Source organism: Perca fluviatilis, chromosome 12 (genome assembly GCF_010015445.1).
Source record: "Perca fluviatilis chromosome 12, GENO_Pfluv_1.0, whole genome shotgun sequence".
NCBI lineage: Eukaryota > Metazoa > Chordata > Actinopteri > Perciformes > Percidae > Perca > Perca fluviatilis.
The window spans coordinates 18,051,119-18,071,795 of record NC_053123.1 but is presented as its reverse complement, the minus strand read 5'-3'; the positions used below and the strand labels follow the sequence as shown (position 1 = coordinate 18,071,795).

At 39.8% G+C, this 20,677-nt stretch overlaps 2 protein-coding genes across 2 annotated transcripts in view; one reads left to right on the top strand and one right to left on the bottom strand.

The window, feature by feature from the left end:
* The window catches only part of pde11a (phosphodiesterase 11a), a 46,325-nt gene extending 40,547 nt beyond the window's left edge, over positions 1-5,778 (top strand). Inside the window, exon 20 of the mRNA XM_039818618.1 lies at positions 4,085-5,778. Coding sequence (XP_039674552.1) covers positions 4,085-4,318 — 234 coding nt within the window. The 3' untranslated portion in view covers positions 4,319-5,778. The remainder of the gene's footprint in view (positions 1-4,084) is intronic.
* Positions 5,779-10,501: 4,723 nt separating this feature from the next.
* Positions 10,502-20,677, bottom strand: part of agps (alkylglycerone phosphate synthase) — a 30,470-nt gene continuing 20,294 nt past the window's right edge. The window contains exons 17-20 of the mRNA XM_039818072.1: positions 20,232-20,321; positions 16,512-16,611; positions 16,285-16,342; positions 10,502-12,268 (exon numbers count right to left, since the gene is read on the bottom strand). Coding sequence (XP_039674006.1) covers positions 12,147-12,268; positions 16,285-16,342; positions 16,512-16,611; positions 20,232-20,321 — 370 coding nt within the window. The 3' untranslated portion in view covers positions 10,502-12,146. The remainder of the gene's footprint in view (positions 12,269-16,284; positions 16,343-16,511; positions 16,612-20,231; positions 20,322-20,677) is intronic.

Here is a 20,677-nt window from a genome sequence, read left to right as displayed (position 1 = left end):
GTGCTTCTAATCTCTAAAAAACAGCTATTTCACTGAGGTAAACTATCAAGCTATGCAGTGTGTTCTCTGTATTGTTTCATTTGTTTTGTAGTGCATTTGATGAATCGTGCCGCTTTTCTAGCCTCAGTCTCATGTTTTATCATTACATTCTAGTCACAGAGCTAAGCATCCACTTTTCTGAAAAATAAATACCTGCCGATATTTGAAAAACACAGAAGGTGATTTTAACAAAACTCATTATTCTGAATGTGTTTCTCTTCTAACCATCTGATGAAAAAATTTGCTGCACGATAACAAAGATATTTAACTCTCAAATTGTGACTATATTTTATACATATTTAAAACACAAGCAAAATATTACCATGGTATTTTGTATGTAAATATGAAATATTGAAAATAAATCTATATAATAATATGTTTACATTTTGTTTCACATTGTACAAATTGAGCAAGGGCATATGTCATCAACTATCAGAGGGATTTCCATGAAATGTTGTACAGACAATTGTGGTGCTCAGATGATAAATCATACCGACTTTGATTATTTCATCTAGCGCCATCATCGGGTCAAAATTAGATGGTTTAGTTTATGACTAAATAGCGAGCCAAAGTCACGCCCTTCTACTTCCTGTCCATGGGACCTATCTTTCGAAAAAATATGAACGAGGGTGTTACATGTGCCTCTTGTGTGTGCTTTGTTTCTTTCTCTCTCTCTCGGTTTCCCATTCTGCCCTCCTCCCTCTGCCAGTTGCACACCTGAGAGTAATCATTGCTCAGGTAGAGTGGGGGAGGTGATAAGAAGGCAGAGAGTGGAGAGCACACTGGCAGCACACCAGTGAGGAGTTTTCTCCTAATCTTCCTTTCTTCCACAAGCAGGTTTGTTCTTTTCCCAACCTCCATGCACATTTAGGTGCTGGAGTTTTGTTGTTTTAGTTTATTGTTTTAGTTTGGGCTGGAGATTACCGGTAGTTCAGTTATTCGTTCTTTTTGTTTGTTCTAGGATTCGTTTACCCTTTTTAGTTAGTTTAGGGGGAGACGCGGGGAGCGACGACCCACTGCGAGGTTGGTCCAGCGTCTTCCCATCTTTTGTTCTTTTTGGCCGGGGTCTCCAGTCCCTTTTTGTTTGTTACTTTTGGGAGTATTTATTATTTAATAAAGCTTGTTGGATTATTGTTAACTTGGTGTTTGGCATCCTTCTTTTTATACATGTTGCACCCTCCATTCCATTTTGAGCCTTCGTTTGTTCCTTTTTAATGGAGGCCGTAACAGAGGGTCAATGGAGAGATAATTATTTTTTGATCCCGTTTGAATAGAGCCATGGATTACAAATATGATCATCAATTTAAAACATTATTTTTCAACCGAAGAAAGTCTGTTTATTGTTAAACTATTGAAGTATAAGACTGTGAAAATGCGTAATTAGAAAGACTACGAACTTCATGGATGACGTCTCTCTGAAGCTACGATGTCTGTGTGTATCGTACCGGGGATGTAACATTACTCTAATGAGCAGAGGATCTCGCTTGTTCTTTTGCTTCTCTGCTGAAAACACGTGACTGGATAAAACGCAGCAGTTAAGATAACGTTACATGTGTTGTGGAACAGAGCTAAGCTAGCTAGCTAGCAAGCAAACCAAGCATCAAGCTGTGTATATATCTATGGCATCAAGCTAGGTGAGGTAGACTGTGTGAAACGGGAGATGTAGTTCACGGAGCGGTTTCACACAAAACTAAGTGGTACTCAATGTTGTATAAAGTACTAGAAAGCAAAACTTGAGTAAAAGTACAAGTATCGTACTAGAAAAAGATTTTGGTAGAAGTGAAAGTTACCTTTTAGAATATAAAGTAAAAGTCTTAAAGTATCTGATAGATACTGTACTTAAGTATCAAAAGTAATTTTCTGATATTTAATGTACTTAAGTATTGGAAGTAAAAGTTTTACTGGCCCTGAAAGAAATATCATAGGTGTGATTGGAAAAGGACAAAAAAGCAGGAAAATATACGCTGCACCTATGCTTTAGAAAATGGTTCTAACCCAGCCAGCCACTGACACTGGATGTTGTGCCATTAGCAGCAAAGCTAGACCAGGGGTCATCAACTACATTTTTCCAAGGGCCAGAATTGTTTTAAGCACTCCAGGGGTCGGACTTTCAAATAAAGAAAATAAAATTATACCTAATACCATCATCTTGTTTGATATTTTCACTTTCTTACTAAATTAATGCTATTTTTACATTAGTAAGCAAACCCCTAAAAACATGGAAAATCTGTAATGATAACTAGAACTACTAATAACTAGAAAATGATCTCAGATTAGTCCTGTATGCCCAATTTGAAATAAGACAATTCTGTTGCTAAATAATACAACCGGCAACATCATCAAGAATGAAGAACGCGTCATTCACGTGCATATTAAGTAGCCACATGTATTTGTTTTGTTTTAAAATACATCCATAGGTTTACCACTCCAGCGGAGAGGATGGCTCGTTTAGACAGCAGCTACGTTTACAAGAGTTTGTCCAAAGTTCAAGATTGGTTGCAAATTAAGACAAACCGACTACAAACTGACATCTTTCATTTTAGCTCGTTTGTAAAGTCGCTATTTGCAGAGTAGAGCTGTGTTTGCAGAGTAGAGCTGTGTTTGCACAGCGCGGTGGATGAGTGGAAAGCGCAGACTGAAATATCGGTTTCTACATGTTTCTGCCTGTAGAACAGGTATGTCGGTTATTGATAAGTATTGACTCTTTAATCATGGAGGTTTTATTGTAGGCTACCTACTTACAGTAACGAGTGTAGCGTTAGTTCATCTGCGCCATCGGCGGTAAATAATCCTCGGTAACGTTTCCAGTCAGTACATGTGCTGCGTGAAGTAAGGCACACACCAGTGACTGCCCGACATACGTTTTTACTGGCCCCGGGCCATCGGGCCATTGCTTATGTCGAGCCTGGTCGTCTACGATAACGGAGGTCCTCCAGTAGGTGCTCATGCTTCCATGGCGGTTTCAGTTGTCGTCCTCCTCCTCCTTTAGCAAAAACAAGCGCTGAAATAGGAGGGGCGTGCGCGGCGTGCATAATGCAATCTAGGAGCAGTGATTCGCCAAACCTCCCTTATTGCAGTTCGCACACTTCTTCTAATTTTATTTTTTAGTAACGAGTAACGAAGATGCTTAGAGGAAATATAACGGAGTAAAAGTATACATTTTATCTAGGAAATGTAGTGGAGTAAAAGTGAAAGTTGACATAAATTTAAATAGCGAAGTAAAGTACAGATACGTGAAATTTCTACTTAAGTACAGTAACGAAGTATTTGTACTCCGTTACATTACAACACTGGTGGTACTACGACAAACCTACGGGTAACTGAGACTTTCTTCGGTTGAAAAATTATCTTTTAAATTGACGGACATCATATTTGTAATCCATGGCTCAATTCAAACGGGATCAAAAAATAATTTGCTTCTTGCCGTTCACTACCGTTCATATTTTTTCCAAGTTTAGGTCCCATGAGGTCCACCGGAAGGGGCGGGACTTCGGCTCTCTATACTTTCAAATCTTTTTTTTTTTTTATTATTTTTTGGGCATTTTAGGCCCTTAATTCCACAGGACAGATGAAGACATGAAAGGGGAGAGAGAGGGGGAATGACATGCAGCAAAGGGCCACAGGTCGGCGTCGAACCCGCGGCCGCTGCATCAAGGAGCAAACCCCTATACACGCTCTACCAACCGAGCTAACCCGGCCACAAATACTTTCAAATCTAATGACTCAGCTGTACTTTAGTCCTGATTAGCAAATGTTATTATGCTAACATGCTAGCAAGCTGATGTTAGCATTTAGCTCAAAGCCCCGCTGTACCTACATACAGCCTCTGAGAGCTGTTAGCCTGCCTGTAGGTTCTTGCAAAATATTACCAGGTATTTATTTTTAAGAAAAACAAATGGCTCTGTGACTTGAATGTAATGGTACACATGACGGGGGCACAGACTGGGGCCTCTGCTTTTCATGCTGATAGTGTTTTGTCTTCACAGTATATTTCATGTGTATTTTTACATTCTCATCTTTCTCCCCTTCCTCTCTCTCCCTCTAGACTCTTGTCAAGTTGAATCCAAAACTTCAGCCGATGGTTGACATGATCAAAGCTAACAGGGCCAACTGGGAGGAACTGAACAGGAAAAGACAATGTGTCCAGAGTGTTTCTGCACCATCGAGCCCTTGCAGTGGAGACAGCACAGAAACAAGCGGCTGCACTGTGGCCAAAACAGGCAGCACACCCTGCTGCAGCGGCGATGCTGACGGCCCACCATCTAAACCTGTTAGTTAGCTTCTGATGCCATCTCCAAGCTGATCTCTTAGGCTTACTTCCTCTTAAATGCAGCCTGCAACAGAGGCAGTGCATGCAGAGGTTCTTGGGCTCTGCTCCTCTTCGCTTTTGCTGCTAGAGATGAGCTTTAGACTTGAGCGCGGCGCTATCATGGAGGTTTTTCGGCTCTCTTCGGCCTTCCTGTGCTGAAGGCTGACAGAGCTGTGTTTGGCGAGCTTATCGGTGCAGCTACAAATCAGCTGATGACACCACATCAGAAAGGAAGCTCAAACCACTGTGTTAACATGTCAACCAGTGAGCTAACACTAACTATTCTGGGCATTGCACAGATATTGGAGAGAGGAATGTTTGTCTCTGCTGTGGTTCGTTTTGCTCTTGGTACCTCCTCGTTGCTTGCATTTTGTCCGGGGGAACGGGGATATTTTTTGTAAATCTATAAATAAGCTATTAAGTTATTTACAAGTGCTGTTTAAGAACATGTAAGCTCTGGATTGCAATGTGGCTGTAGAGTTTCTGAAGGATAAAGAGGTTCAGGAACAGCAAGACCTGTGACAGCGCTTGCAATGCAAATTGAGTGCTCCGCTCCCTCCCTTCCTGTGCCTTGTTTTAAGATCCTAATGAAAAATGCATGGCCTCCTCACCAAGATTCTTAGGTAGTACTGAAATCCATGTTGAACCATGACATATTTTTTGTCATAATTTATAAAAACCAATGACTGCAGTTATGTCTTGATCCCATCTTAGCCACAAAGCATTACTATTATTATATTCATATAGAAATCTATTTTGCCCAATTTTATAAATGCAGGGTTTCACTTGTCACAACACAAACACACACAATGTGCCTTGATGAAGTTGTTCTAATATCACATTAATTTCTGCAGAAATTTCATCTACTGATTTAACATTGACAGCTGCAACATAAAGTAACGTTAAATTGAATATAAACTCACTAAACTACTTTGAAAAGAATAGTTTTGATATTTTAGGAAATATATTGAATTAAATGAGGAGCCCACTCTCATATCTGTCTCCTAAATAAAGCTACAGCCAGCCGACAGGTAACTTAGCACAAAGACTATAAACAGAGGGAAACAGCAAGCCTGGCTCTGGAACAAAATCCACCTACCAGCACCTCTTTAATTAAAATGTTGTATTTAGTTTGTTTACAGAAATCTGACTATTTCTTGGACAGGACAAGCAACTTTCTGCAGCTGCCCCTGGTTGCCTGGCAACTTGTCTGAGCCATTACCCCCTGTAAAACAACAAATTGTAATTTTTACTCTTTGGTTTTTGTACGAAGTAAACAGGATATAAAATGTTAATTTGAGAGCTTTAGATGTGCTGCTAGGTGGATTGGTTACCTTTGTACAAAGCCAGGCTAAGCTAAGCTAACCAGTAGCTTTAAGGCCCAGACACACTGACCAGACGGCTGACCCTCGGCAGAAAAGGCAGTTGGACTGATCAGTGTGCCTGAGTTGGTCAAAAAAAGGGCCTCGGAACACATATAACAGCAGGCGGCGCTAATCTGTATTGTCGCCCAAAAATGAAAACCGGCAGCTGATTGGATGAACGCGTCACGTGGGTCTGGCTTCTCCGGAAATTCAAAGACAGACTGTCATGGCTGCTTGCTCAGAATATGATCTCATATTGTACTAAAATAGTTCACCAAAACGTGTTTCTGAAAACATTTTAAGCAAGAAATAGGCTGTGCAGTTGCTGAATCTGTCTTCATTTCAGATCGACAAAGGTCAGTTTAACCCTTGTGTTGTCCTTCGGGTCCCAGTGACCCGAAGGACAACACAAGGATTATGTACTTCCGTTTACTTTGTTGAAAATTGCTCTCTAAACAAGGGTTAATACAGCACCTTAGTTCTTGTTTGTACAGCATTTTGGTCAGCTTAAACTGTGTTTAAATGTGTTCTAGAAATAAACTTTACTTACTTACTTTACAAGAAACAGGGTTTAGAGAGCAATTCTCAACAAAGTAAAGGGAAGTACATAATCCTTGTGTTGTCCTTCGGGTCACTGGGACCCGAAGGACCACACAAGGTTAAAAGATTTTCGTCAGATTTTGAGAGATTCTAGTCACGCTCATTCCGCTCCCCGTTTCTGGGTTAGCACTCTACCAATCAGATGGCTCATTTGAGTCTGACTGCCGGCAGTGCCCGCCCCGCCGATTATACACGTCAAATCGGCCAAAATGAAGGCCGACTGCCCCTCGGACGGACGACGGCACAGAACACACCGAACAGACTCCAGTCACTGACCTCGCCAGACTGTCCGACGGCCGATTATCGGCTTGGTGTGTCTCGGGCTTTATATTAAAGTGGTATCCTCTTATCTAACTTGCCAGAAAGTAAATAAGTGTATTTCCTAAAATGTTTAATCTGACTTCTGTCCTTTTCTCAAAGCTCACAAACTTAAACGGCTTTTATAATCCCCAAAAGAAGACTGAGACACTGAAACTTGTAGTACTGAAGTGCCCATGTAGTCAAGTTATTATTTTGATATTATTATTATGATTATAAGTATTATTTTCGGGTGGGGGTATGCCTTATGAATTGTGTTGTAGCTTTGTTAATTGGAGTTTAAAACGTGACTGTGCACATTGTGTGGCATGGATCTGTGTGCTCTATTGTATTTTAGTTGAAGAGCTGAATTGAAGTCGACCAGAAACATTTTGAATTGCATGTTTTATGCAGTATTAAATTCAAGCACTTGTTAAGGATGTAGCAAACATGTGAGCCAACAAATACCTCGTACTTTGAACTTCATCAGTAAACCCATTATATCATTGGAAATGCATGATTTAAATTCTATTGCATCATGTTACGTGACTGATGATGACATATCTCTGTTCTATTTTTCTATTAGGTCTCCAAATGTGGCCAAACTTCTACTTTGTCTTTTTTGCAATGTAACATGCTTCTTGTATTTCTTCTTTCCTCTCCCAGTTGGGCTTTGGATTTATTTACAGTGGGCTAAACTGAAAGAAACCTAAGGCATGAAAAGGCAAATGTGCAATGTTTCTGTCAAGAGTTTAAATAAAAATATGCTACTATATGTCTTTGTTTTTTTTTCTGACACTTACATTTGCACAAGTATTTGAGATACTTGTACTTTACTTGAGTATTTCCATTTCATTAGCAGCACCTGTGAGTTTATCATGTGACAGCAAAAACACGAAAGGTGGAGCAGTATGTCCTGTATGTCCCTTACCGGCTAACATATTTCAAGAAGGCGCATGATTATGGAGCGTCTACCCCAGTTCATGCGAATGCAAATGTAAAATTTCAAGCCAAAAGGAATACTTGGAATTGATGGTGGAGGTAAATATTCATGAAAAAAGACAAGTTTGTGAACGGGTAACACAGATTTGATAATAAACAACTAAACACGTTACACACTGGACCTTTAACAACATCTGACCCCAGATCCCTGATGTCCAAACCACCACTAAATTCAATTTCTATGGAAGACACTTTGCAGCCTGCTTACAACTGATGATCACTTATAAATTACACAAACTGAGTACCCAAAAAGATGCTAGAATGAATAACTGGATGTGGGGAGGGGCCCATAGAAAATGCCTTTCTACAGGGCCCAGAATTTTGTACTACGCCCCTGCAGTCAACACAGAGATGTATCAACAATATTTAGAGAGCGCGCGCGCGCACACACACACACACACACACACACACACACACACACACACACACACACACACACACACACACACACACACACACACAGTTAACCCTTGTGTTGTCCTTCGGGTCCCAGTGACCCGAAGGACAACACAAGGATTATGTACTTCCCTTTACTTTGTTGAGAATTGCTCTCTAAACCCTGTTTCTTGTAAAGTAAGTAAGTAAAGTTTATTTCTAGAACACATTTAAACACAGTTTAAGCTGACCAAAATGCTGTACAAACAAGAACTAAGTTGCTGTATTAACCCTTGTTTAGAGAGCAATTCTCAACAAAGTAAAGGGAAGTACATAATCCTTGTGTTGTCCTTCGGGTCACTGGGACCCGAAGGACAACACAAGGGTTAAGCGAAAACAGAGATGCAAACACAATGCTATAGTTACTAGGCAACACAGCGGTTGTTTCTCATGTACAGGAAGTTACAACGGTTACAACCACTGACATATAACTATGAATGGTTTGTTGTTTGTTGTTGTACTTACCTGTCTGGATGTCATTCTGTGAGTCTGGAGCACCTCGAAGTTCTCCTGTCTCCAGGTTCAACTTCTCTGCTCGTTCATTCTCAAAGCAGACAGTTAGCATGTCGACTTAATTTTGGCACAAACGGTATAACCAGCTTCACTCAGCCTGCCTGGTCCTAGTATAACCAGCCCACTTAGCTTGTCTGGTCCCAGAATAACCAGTCCACTCAGCCTGAGCTGGTCCCAGAATAACCAGTCCACTCAGCCGGTCTGGTCCCAGTAACGTTATATGTCTATTCAGCCTGTCTGGTCCCAGAATAACCAGTCCACTCAGCCTGTCTGATCCCAGTAACGTTATATAACTAGTCTATTCAGCCTGTCTGGTCCCAATAACCAGTCCATTCGGCCTGTCTGGTCCCACTCATAGACTGTTATAATATTTACAGTCAATGGTCCCACTGCGCTCCTGAAAGTTTCCAAACATTTTGAGCTGAATGAGGCTCTTATCTGCGCTCACCAACAGCAGAAAGTCCTCCACATCCATCTCACGGACGGTAAAAGTTCCTTAGTGAAAGCAGAAGTCATCGCTGGAGGTCCACGAACATGTTAGCATTTAGCATGTTAGCTTGACTTGGCCAGCACCTTGGTGTTGCAACATCCTGGGTGCGTTTAATTGATGTGGGTCACCTAGCTGCCCGCTGGGGTCAGCAGGCCCCCGGCCCGACTGCACCCCCACCCACTAATGCGGCCCGTAAACGTAGACGTTTATATCGTATGTTTTCTGTATGTTGCCCTCCTGCGGCCGCAGATACACCTGCAGCTTCTTCTCTGCTGCAGCTGATTTATCATCTTTCTTTTTCTCCATTCTCACGCAGTTTATCAGGACTTTTCCATGTGACTTTTGTTCTAACTCTGTAACGAATGCGACTTGAAATGCAGTACAACCCTTAAGACAGAAGTATTCAAGTGCAGGTGCAATTACTGATTTTTTTTTTTTTTTTATTAGCCTACTCTAACAACTACAAGCAGCCTACACAAAACTCACTTTCAGCCTTGCAAACTACAACAGTAAAATGCTACTTACTTTTTTACTAACACTTCATAATAAGAATCTAATAATATAATAGTACATTTTTCTATACATTGCCTGCTTTTACTTAAGTGGCATTCTCAACGCAGGACTTTTCACTTCACGTAATGGCGTATTTCTATATTCCAGTATTGCTACTTGACCTGAATACTTCTCCACCACTGATTTTGCCGTTCAGTCCCAAAGAGCCTCCGTTCTAAACCGTCTGTGTCAGTACATATAGCCTGCCTACAGTATTTTTTTTTTCCAGTGCAGTGCTGACCTCATGTGGACAAATGTATCTTTACACATGAAATGTATCAATGAAATACTGCAGGTACAGTATACATACATTTCATTGAAAAGATACTGCATGATGCAGTCATGTTAGAAAGTTAAAACAAGAAAATAGGAATTAGCTGCACATACATACATGAATCTGTAATCAATATTACAAGTCCGACATTTACAGTCATATAAAGAAAATGTCCTTCATGTCTTACTTATGTCTCCTGTATTCGTTCACACAGTCCTCTTTATTAAGATACATTGTGAGGAGTGTGGTAACTGCAGCGCATTTCATTGTCCAAGGCTGAGCTCCATTGCTGTTGATAGGGGGCGGTGACGTCAGCGAGCAGTGTGTGGGTGGTTGTGTGGGTGAAGATGACTCCCAAATGAGCCTGTGCTTAAAAAAAAATTATCTTCCAGTCATAAAGAAAAAGACAGACTGTGGTGAACTCCTTTGTGCTGTATTACTTTGAGCTTAGTGTGGCGCAGGTCCAACAAAACCTGCTGTCAGGTTCCTATTGACCCTCTTAGCACCGTCTGACAATAAAAGCTATTATTGAAGAGCTGAATTGGAAATGATGTATGAGAGGGAAGGGTTATATTAATCTCTGAACAGTGTTGTATATTGCTGAAAGATAGAGTACATAAAACAAATGGGGTTTTTTAGTTCAATTTATTGCACAAACAGACACAATGTACTCGGATGTTACGTTGTTAAGAGAAGTGGAAAATAACAAAAAAGGTACATCCATAACGTTCAAAAGCTCTCGCACATTTTTGACACCGAGGTAAAATGTCACATGATGGGTCCCTAATAAGTTCTTTTATTTTGGGGAAATATGAATTAAAAAAGGACAAGGTGGTCGAGGAAAATGTGAACCACAGATAAGAAGGTAAAAAAGGCAAGATTCATCAGCAAACAGCTTTCTTAAAGCTTTACTTTGCTTCAAAATCAATGGTGACAATGGAACAAGTCTGGTACCAAATTTTGGTACATTACAGTATCCGTTCAAAAAAACCTTTACACACTACAGATTAACAAGGGAAACTTTCAGGGAAAAAAAAAATCTATAAAGCAGAAATAATTCAATACAGTGTCTTTAACATAAGAAACATGATGTAGAAAGTTTTAGGACATGTAACAGTAACAAATATCTACATTTTACAGCTCTCAGAAGGGTTATCGTTGCATATGTTGATTCAAAAATATAGTTTAGCTTTGCACGAAGTAAGTAAATGTGTGTGAAGGTCACATTGTCAAACATATGTTTATGGTATGTTTGCATGATCTGATGTGTTGAGTCTTTGGTTGGACGTGAGCACCGGGATCTATAGGGCTTACATTGCGAGCGCGGTCACATTGAAGCAGGCGTGATCGAAAAAACGCAATGGCTTTTTTTTCCCCCCACTTCACTTTCTTAGTAACAAACCATGTAAGATAAACACTTTCAGTACAAAAAACTAAACACACAAGTAATTTCTCTCTGTATAATCATACTGTACTACTAGGAGGGGGAGGGGGGAGGAGGGGGTGCTTGTTAAAATTTGGTGGGGCAGAGGCACACACGCACACATGCAGTCAGTCCAGAAAAAGTCTCTTATGGCAATAGGTCAGTACAACAGGCATGAGGGCAAGTGAAGGATGAAGACAGAGGAAACATGTCCAAGTTCTGTTCTCTTCACAAAGGGACTCAGTGTACACCAGCAGAGTGTTTAGTAGGAGGGGGGGGGGGAAGGCAGACATAAGCTTTAGAAAAGGCACAGAGCGCATTCATCTAGAACTAACCCCAAAGAAGTGCCCACACACACACACACACACACACACACACACACACACACACACACACACACACACACACACACACACACACACACACACACACACACACACACACACACACACACACACACACACACACACACACACACACACACACACACACAGAAAGTAAAACCGATGAATTAACCATGTTGGCAAGGATATTTAGGAAATGGTTAAACATAAGAAAATATGACAAAAATCAAGATTTTGTTGCATTATGTCTGGTTGCATCATGGCCGTAGCTCCAACAACAACAGCAAAAATGAGCTTCACCGTGAGTGACAATGATTGTTACAGCATATTAAGTGCAAATTAAAGTAAAAGAAAAGGTTTGGGTGAATATTTAGATGGCACCGAATGACACTTTTGATGAAAAAGACAACATCTCTGTCCATTTTCAATTCACATTTAGTATCTATTAATCCAAAATGCACAAGATGCTTTTTAGAAAAAGGTGAGATTAAGGTGAGCGGGAAATTAGATGAGGTTCCTGTTGCCGAAGATGTTTTTGGGGTCCACGTAGTTCTTGACAGACTTAAGCATCCCCATGCCGACATCCGAGATGGTCTCTCTCATCCACTCCTTCCGAAGTTTCCCCACTGAATGACAGAGGAGAGAAAATAAATAAATAAACAAACTCAAGGAAGAGGACCGAGGGGGAGAAATAGAGGAATCGGCACGGCTGATTGCTCAGCGGGCTGCTGGGAGCCAATCAATCTTGTGAGAGTGAGTGAATAAACAGAGGGTGATAAATGCTTTTATTCAGAGAGGAGAAATGTTTTGCATGGCATGATTTATGGAGCTCAGCAGACTATCAAACTCATTAGGCTCTGTGTGTTCCCAGAGGAGGGGCCGGCTGGCGGCTGTAGTAGGCCGTCCCCGGCTCCCTCACTCTTTGAGCCACCACTCCCCTCTGTTTCCCTCCCTCCAGAGTTGCTGGAGTGTTTGTCTGTGTGTGTGTTTCTGTCTCATTGTGCACACAAGCTCCTCCAGCTGACCTGCGAGGGGTGTTGTGCTTGCTTGTCCTGAACGCTGTTCTGTGCCCTCCGACACTGGCCTGATCACCAACAGGGTGCCAAAGCCAACTGCGGAGCACCACACAATGGTCCTCTGTCAGCAGGACTTTGGCTTGCAGCCACTCTTCACCCTCCCTTCTCCTCCTCCGAACCCCCAACCTGAGGAGCGAGGGAGGCTGTGGCACCAATCCTAGTGAGGGTGCCCATTGCTTCACCAGCTGTCCAGTCTGACATACTCCACGGCGTCTGTGCCCGACAGGTTCTTAGTGGAGAGTCTGGAGCCAGCGAGAGGTCTGGTGACTGCGGAGGACTGGAAAAACCTTACTGGAGAGCCAAACTATTGTTAGAGAACTTCAAATAATATAGAAACTTTGAAGCTGATAAAGCTGCAGACTTTCTTTAACCATGTGTAAACTCAAACACAATCTGTACAATGAGGATTTTGAGCTTTCCCATTATCTATAGATACTGAGAAATTAAATGCATCTTTGTTTTAAAGATTTGTTTTGGCATTTTGCTTTATTTTATAGTTGATACAGTAGAAGCAGGGGAATAACATCCAACAAAAATCCTGACCAAATAAAGCGGGCAAGTGCCCCCCAGACTCATTGTGTGTCATTTGGTCATTTATTTAATTGCACATTTGTTAAGGTGGTTGAACCATTAAGGTGTATCAACTAAGGTGGGCCCCACATTATTATGTTACATATTCCTAAATAAACTACATTTACCACAATAGGAGTCCAATAGCACATGTTTTTAACCTTTAAAAAGGTTAATCATGCCATGCCTAGCATGGCAGGATTCTCTCAGGATTCTAGAGAGAATTTTCAATTTAAAACAAAAAACGACAAAAGATTCTCTGGTTCCAGTTTTTTTAAATGTGAGGATTTGCTGCTTTTCTCTGTTTTATATCAGTGTAAGTTGAATATCTTTAGTTTTTTTGGGGGGGGCTCTAAAAAATTGTGATGACACATTTTTTGTAAAATCTTTAGACTAAAATACTGATAGAAAAATAATAGATACTGTTAATAGTTGCAGCTTTAGTCGCCAGCCTGAGTCGATCTGTGGACGATGTCTGACACAGTCTGCACCTTTGACCACTAGTTCACAAGAACACACACATTTACCAAAAGAGAAAAAGGAAAAGGGCCTTAATTAAAAGGACTTTAAGTTGGCTACATTAAGTAAGAAAGAAACATGCTAATGAAAATGCTAACTTTAAATATGTCAGAACTGGGTAGATCAGACAACAGCAGCGCTTCAGTACGGCCTCGTGAGAACATCCACCTTAACTTTTAGAGGTATTGTTAACTTGAAAGAAACACAGCATATCTATATTCCAAAACTCAAAAAGATATATTTGAGAACAGAGCAGTTTAGAACAGGTGCTGCTCGCTGAGTAAACGCTTGGAACCAGCAGTGTAATCACTTGAGATAAGATAGGGAGGCCTAAAAAAAAGGAAGGTGTATAATGGGAGTGGTCACACGCCTTCCCTTCCCTCTCTGCACTCCTCTCTTTGCATCACTAGCAGGGGAGCTCCAGTGTTAATAGGGCATGTTGAGGGAAGGGGCCGCCTGTTATGAGAGTCAAGCCAGGAAACCCAGATGGGGATCAGCCGTGAGGCTGGTGAGGCCCGTCTCCTGACAAAACAGGGCAGACGCAGGGTCACCAGGGACTCTGATACCACACAAACCTCCAGATGGTGACAGAGGGACCAATCAGCTGCTACCCAATAACTAAAAGAGTACCCTGCTCTCCACAACCTCGTCCTTTTCAGTCCTTCCTCCTCCATCCCTCCCTCCTCTCAGGAAAAGGAGAGAAAACAGAAGGTGCTGGGACTGCATCATTGCCTCCATCACTGTGATAATTTACACATCTATCTTGTCATATTCCCTCTTTTTTGCTTGCTATTGCAATCAATCTCACCAGTCTAGGTCTGTGCAGCTGAGACATGCAAAGAAGAGCAGGTAGTTATTTCAGAAATGAAAGATTTCTTTTTAAAGAAGTGCCACATTTCTCTTGTGTGGAAAAGCCTGGGGATGGGCAGTGTGAAAGGCAAGATGAACTTCACTGAATCAGGTCATTTTTCTACCTCCTAAGTGCAGTGACCTGTGTGGAGGGGAGTTTGGCAGAGTAAGCGAGATTGTAGCTTTGCAGAGCCACAAGGTGAGGTGAAGATGCTGGGCACCCCGGGGTGGCCCTCCTACATAGGAGACTGTAGTGGCCATGCTGAGCCTCAACCCCTCAACACGCTCTCGCTCTCCCCAAGCTTCTGTGACAAATGGGGGTCAGGGCATTAAAGACGGGGTAAGGTAGCAGCCCTGCCTTCCTGCGATATGGCCGAGGCCGGAGTATCGGCTGATAGATGGATGGCTCTCCTGGTGATGGATGTTCAACAACTCTTCACCGCTGCGACACTGGTGACCTAGTTAAAGAGGACATTTCTCCCAACATTCTGGCTTTCAGAACCAGCCAATAATCAAACATTTAACACATATTTTTTTCAAGTGATAAATCAAAGCAAAATTAAATTAAAATTGTCAGCGTTTTTGTGATGGACAGCAGTCAACACATAGTGGTGTTAGCTGAGTATTATGTCCTGCAGAGAAAGAGATACAGCGCTCTACACGCCCAGATTCCTTTACCTACGCCCACGCAGCAAACACTGACCTGCTGTAAATACAGGGCCACGGAAATGTATATTTCCTTTGGTGCCCTCCCACCTCACCATCCTTGACTACATCTGTTTTGTTTGATACACAAAACCCAGTGAAACTAGCTCCATTTGTCAAGCGCTGATTGTGGGCAGACAAACCGGCCTGTCTGTGCTCAGATAGCGAGCCCCGCTGTTATTAATCACAATTACAGAGTCGGCCTCGCACGCGGGAGCTGCATCAATATCCCCCCCCCCCCCCCCCCGTCACCTCCCTGTGCTGCTCGGGGTGGCTGGGCCACCGTTTGGAGGTCAGTATACAGCCAGTGATAACGGCGGCATCATTTACCCCTGCCTGCCGCCTCCTTTTTATTAGCAATCTTTTAATTTTGAACCCGTCCCCGCATTCAGGAAAAATTGTGATTTAATATCGCAGCTGATTCACTGCATACTGTTTTTGACAGGTGTGATGAATAGCCCGAAGTGATGTATGAAAACAGCGAGGCGGATGGCAATATAGATAAGGCAGCCATTTCGGTTAGCCCTGATGGGGCCCAGAGAGTTGTTTCGCCGCCCTCGCTTGCTCGCGCTTCATTTGGTCACTGCTGAAATGAACAAATACCCAAGTCAGAGCCATTCATCTGAGCCGCAGGAACATATTTTGGACACACGAAGGAAGCGATGAAAGACCTCCGACCAAATGCACATTTATAGTGCAACTGGCAGCCTGCTGGCTAGCATGGAAGAGCACGCTGGGAAAGCTCGCCATACTGCCTTTGCTTCTAAGTGCAACCTCTGTTCATACATGAAAATCAAAAGCAGAAGGTGCAAAAATCATGTCATCCTATTCATTGTTCTACTCGTGAATCATTTGCATCCGTTTTGTACATGTTTGCAAAAACAGACCCAATATTTTCACGTGTATTTTTCAGGTTGTAGTACCTCCATGGTGATGTGACAAGCTCCCTCCATTGGCAAGGATCTCCTCTCTAGCTGCATGCTGGGGAAAAAAAAATAAAAAATGAAACCATCATTCATATTATATGATACTATGTTCTGAAATTTACTATGTAGGGTGCTGGAGATTTAACATATCATCACATCAGATATGTTATGAGCTATGAATGTACTGGACCATGCCATGTTGATACAAATGAAACTGGTCATACCTCCACTTGTTCATACACGTGCACTGGATCACTGAGTCCCCTGTAGTTAAAGGCAAAGTAGAAGTAGACACAGGCACCAGCGTCGTATGTCTGAGTCACCCTGTAAGAGAACAGGTAACACACACACACACACACACACACACACACACACACACACACACACACACACACACACACACACACACACACACACACACACACACACACACACACACACACACACACACACACACACACACACACACACACACACACACACACACACACACACACACTTCAGCACCTGAAATCTAATTTACATGAACACAAAGAGCAGTGTTTTGTTAAGGCGCTCCATTTTCATACAATAAATGCATTTTTTCCTTCATAATTGGAAGACAAAGTGGGAGGTTTTGCTTTGCCTCTGTGAACCGCTGACCTCAATTCCATTCATGCTTTCCAGAAAGCGGAGGCTACGTGGAAGCGCTGTCACTTTTAATAACATTACATTATCAGACATTACATGGCCATCAAATGCTTTTACTGGATCATCTGAGCCACATTTGTGCTGCAGGTAACAGGATGACTCGCTGATGCGGGACCGAAAATTTGTTTGTTGTTTTACACAGAACTAAATATCAGTACTGCTCATGTGACTGCTTCTAGATAAAATGCAGCTTGAATTCTCCCATTAAGAAAGTGTAAAAAAACTTTAAGAATGAAATGCTTCTCCAGTTTGCATTCTCTCTCACTCTCTCTGTCTCTCTCTCTGTCTCTCTCTCTCTTTCTCTCTCTGGCCTTGTTCCCTGTGGAGGAGCAGGGTGCAGATCCCTTGTTCATTTGACATGGCCCATCACCTGGCACACTGACTGTTCTAGAGGTTAAATGGACAAATCCATCATGTGACAGACTGCAGCCGGGAAATGAATGGCTGTCGCATAATCAGGCTGAGGCCTAATCTGTCCGCAATCGGCGAGCAGAAGCCTGGTGCTCCTTGACCGGCTCGCCGTCTGTTTGTCAGATTGTCCGTCTGTGCGGCTTTTGCTAACTCACCCAGGGTCAGGGTTAGGACTGGGTATACCACCTCAATATGATTTTTTTTGGTATTCCAACATTATTTACTCCTGTTTGAGTAACATTTGCAAAAAAATAAAAAATAAGTGACTTGGCCTCTTTCTAAATTGAAAGTACATATTTGTGATCTGTTTTTAAAGATGTTTGTCTCCAGTATTAACTAATGGGCTTGGGGCTGAGTGCTACAGACAGAGTAGGGAAGTCAGAAAGTATCGAAAGATGGACTAACACATTGTTGGTTTTGGTCTTTTCATGGGATTTGTTGACCAAAAATTGGAAGAGAAACATTTGAGAACTTTGTCTTTTTCGGTTTATTGGATAGTGATAGCTTGGAGCCTTGATACATGCTGTGCGTGCTTTTTTTTGTTGCTGAATGCATTTATTTATTGATTTTATATATATATATATATATATATATATATATATATATATATATATATATATATATATATATATATATATATATATATATATATATATATAATATAGATAGATAGATAGATAGATAGATAGATAGATAGATAGATAGATAGATAGATAATACATATATATATATATATATACATACACACCGCAATACATATACACATATATATATACACACATATACATATATACACATACATATATACGCGTACACATGCGTATAATCCACACGTAATAATAATATTTTATATATATATATAATACACACGTAATATATATATAATGCTATAATACTTACTTGTAATATATATATATATACATATATATATAATAATGCACATATGTAATATATCCACTAATCGTATATATATATATAATACACACATAATAATCGCACATAATATATATATATACACATATAATATATATATGCCGCATATATATATATATATAATGCTACACATATAATATATATATATAATATATATATAATACGTAATATATATTAATATATAATCGCATATGCAATATATATATATATACGTAATATATATATAATGTGTATATGTCACATACTGCATATATATATATATGTAATAATATACATAATATATATATATGGTCACATATATATATATATAATTAATAATTATATATAATAATAATAATACACATATATATATATATATAATAATGCGCATGTAATATGCTTGCTTGTAATAGTCATGTATGCTGATATATATATATATAATGGTCATATCATAATAATTATGTAATATATATATATATAATATAATAGTTTTTCGTACTCACTCTCCTACATATATATATATATATATATATATATATATATATATATATATATATATATATATATATATATATATATATAATATATATATACACATATATATATACACATATATATATATATATATATATATATATATTAGTGCTACAATCAGTGAAAGCTAGATTGTTAACATTACGTATAAAACCCATTTTAAGTGTGAGGCAGCGAAATGGATGCTAATAAGATTCTGAATGGAAAGTTTACTTTTAAAAAAGTTGCCAAATGGTTCCATTGACAAGAACAAAGAGTGATCTGTGTTTTGTCGTTGTGAACTGAGCTATCATCGTGCTACGTCCAGTCCTGAAATACCACTTGATGGCCAAGCACACAGGATACAGCTGATTGCGAATTCTCCGCCCCCTCCTCAAAGCCAGGCGACAGAAGCACAAAACAAGCCAATCCACTTTTCCATGTTGATAAGCGCCATTAAAATGGGAAAAAAAATAATGGGACAAAAAGAAATCAAGGGATATTTAGAATAGATAAAAATGTGCGATTAATTGTAATTAACTGCGAGTTAACTAACATTAATGCGACAGCACTAATTATATATATATATATGTATATATGTATATATGTGTGTGTGTGTATATATATATATATATATATATATACACACACACACTACACACACACATATACATATATATATATATTAGTGCTGTCACTTCAACGCTAGGTTATTAACGGCATTAACGTAAACCGTATTTTAAGGGCGAAAAACTAGGACAACATACATACATACATACATACATATGTATATATATATATATATACATATACCCATATACATATATATACGTATATAATATACACATAATAATACACATATAATACGTAATACATACATATACATACATACATACATATATACATACATATATATAGTATATATATACACATATATATATACACATATATATAATACATAATATATAATACACACACACATACATATGCACGTAATACATATGTATATCACATATATATACATATATATACACATAGTATATATATATATATATTAATATATACATATATATATACACATATATATACATACATATATATACACATCCTATATCTACACACACATATATATACACACATGTATTGCATATATATACACACACACATATATATTTATATATATATATATATATATATATATATATATATATACACACACATATACATATATACACACACATATACATATATACACATATACATTTTTTTTGTACTTAAGTAAAATAAGTGTTGAGCAAAACTCAGTTGTTGTATCTGTACTTGTCTCTAAAATGTTTGATGATACCCAGCTCTTAGAGGATTGGAGTTCTCTTCAATCAGCCTAAATTTGCATTAAAACTGTCATTTGTAAACGTTACCTGCATGTGGATAACGGTGAAAACTGCACTCCTTTGTCTTTACACTCTTGAATGATGCGTGCCTTTACGTTCCGGCAAATGTCCAACACCCTGGAAATAAAGCAAATGTTTGAATTAAAAAAGAAAAAGGAACCAGATTAAAAAATAAAGTCTAAACTGTGATATTTGTTTATCTAAAAACACAATTTTCATATATGTATAGGGAACTTAAATTTAACTGAATTAATGAGCAATGCAAAATTATTAAAAATGTAGATAAAGACATAAGAAGAGGAAGAGGAGGAGGAGGAGGAGGAGACTAACATGACGACCATAGTGGGAGAGGTTCCCACTGGTGTGGAAATGGCCGCCAGTCCTAAGCATGTGCAGCCGTGTGTGGAGGATGGGGGGGGTGAAAGAGGATGGGTGAATGACCCAGGCCTTTCTACTTATGTGCGCTTCCCGCC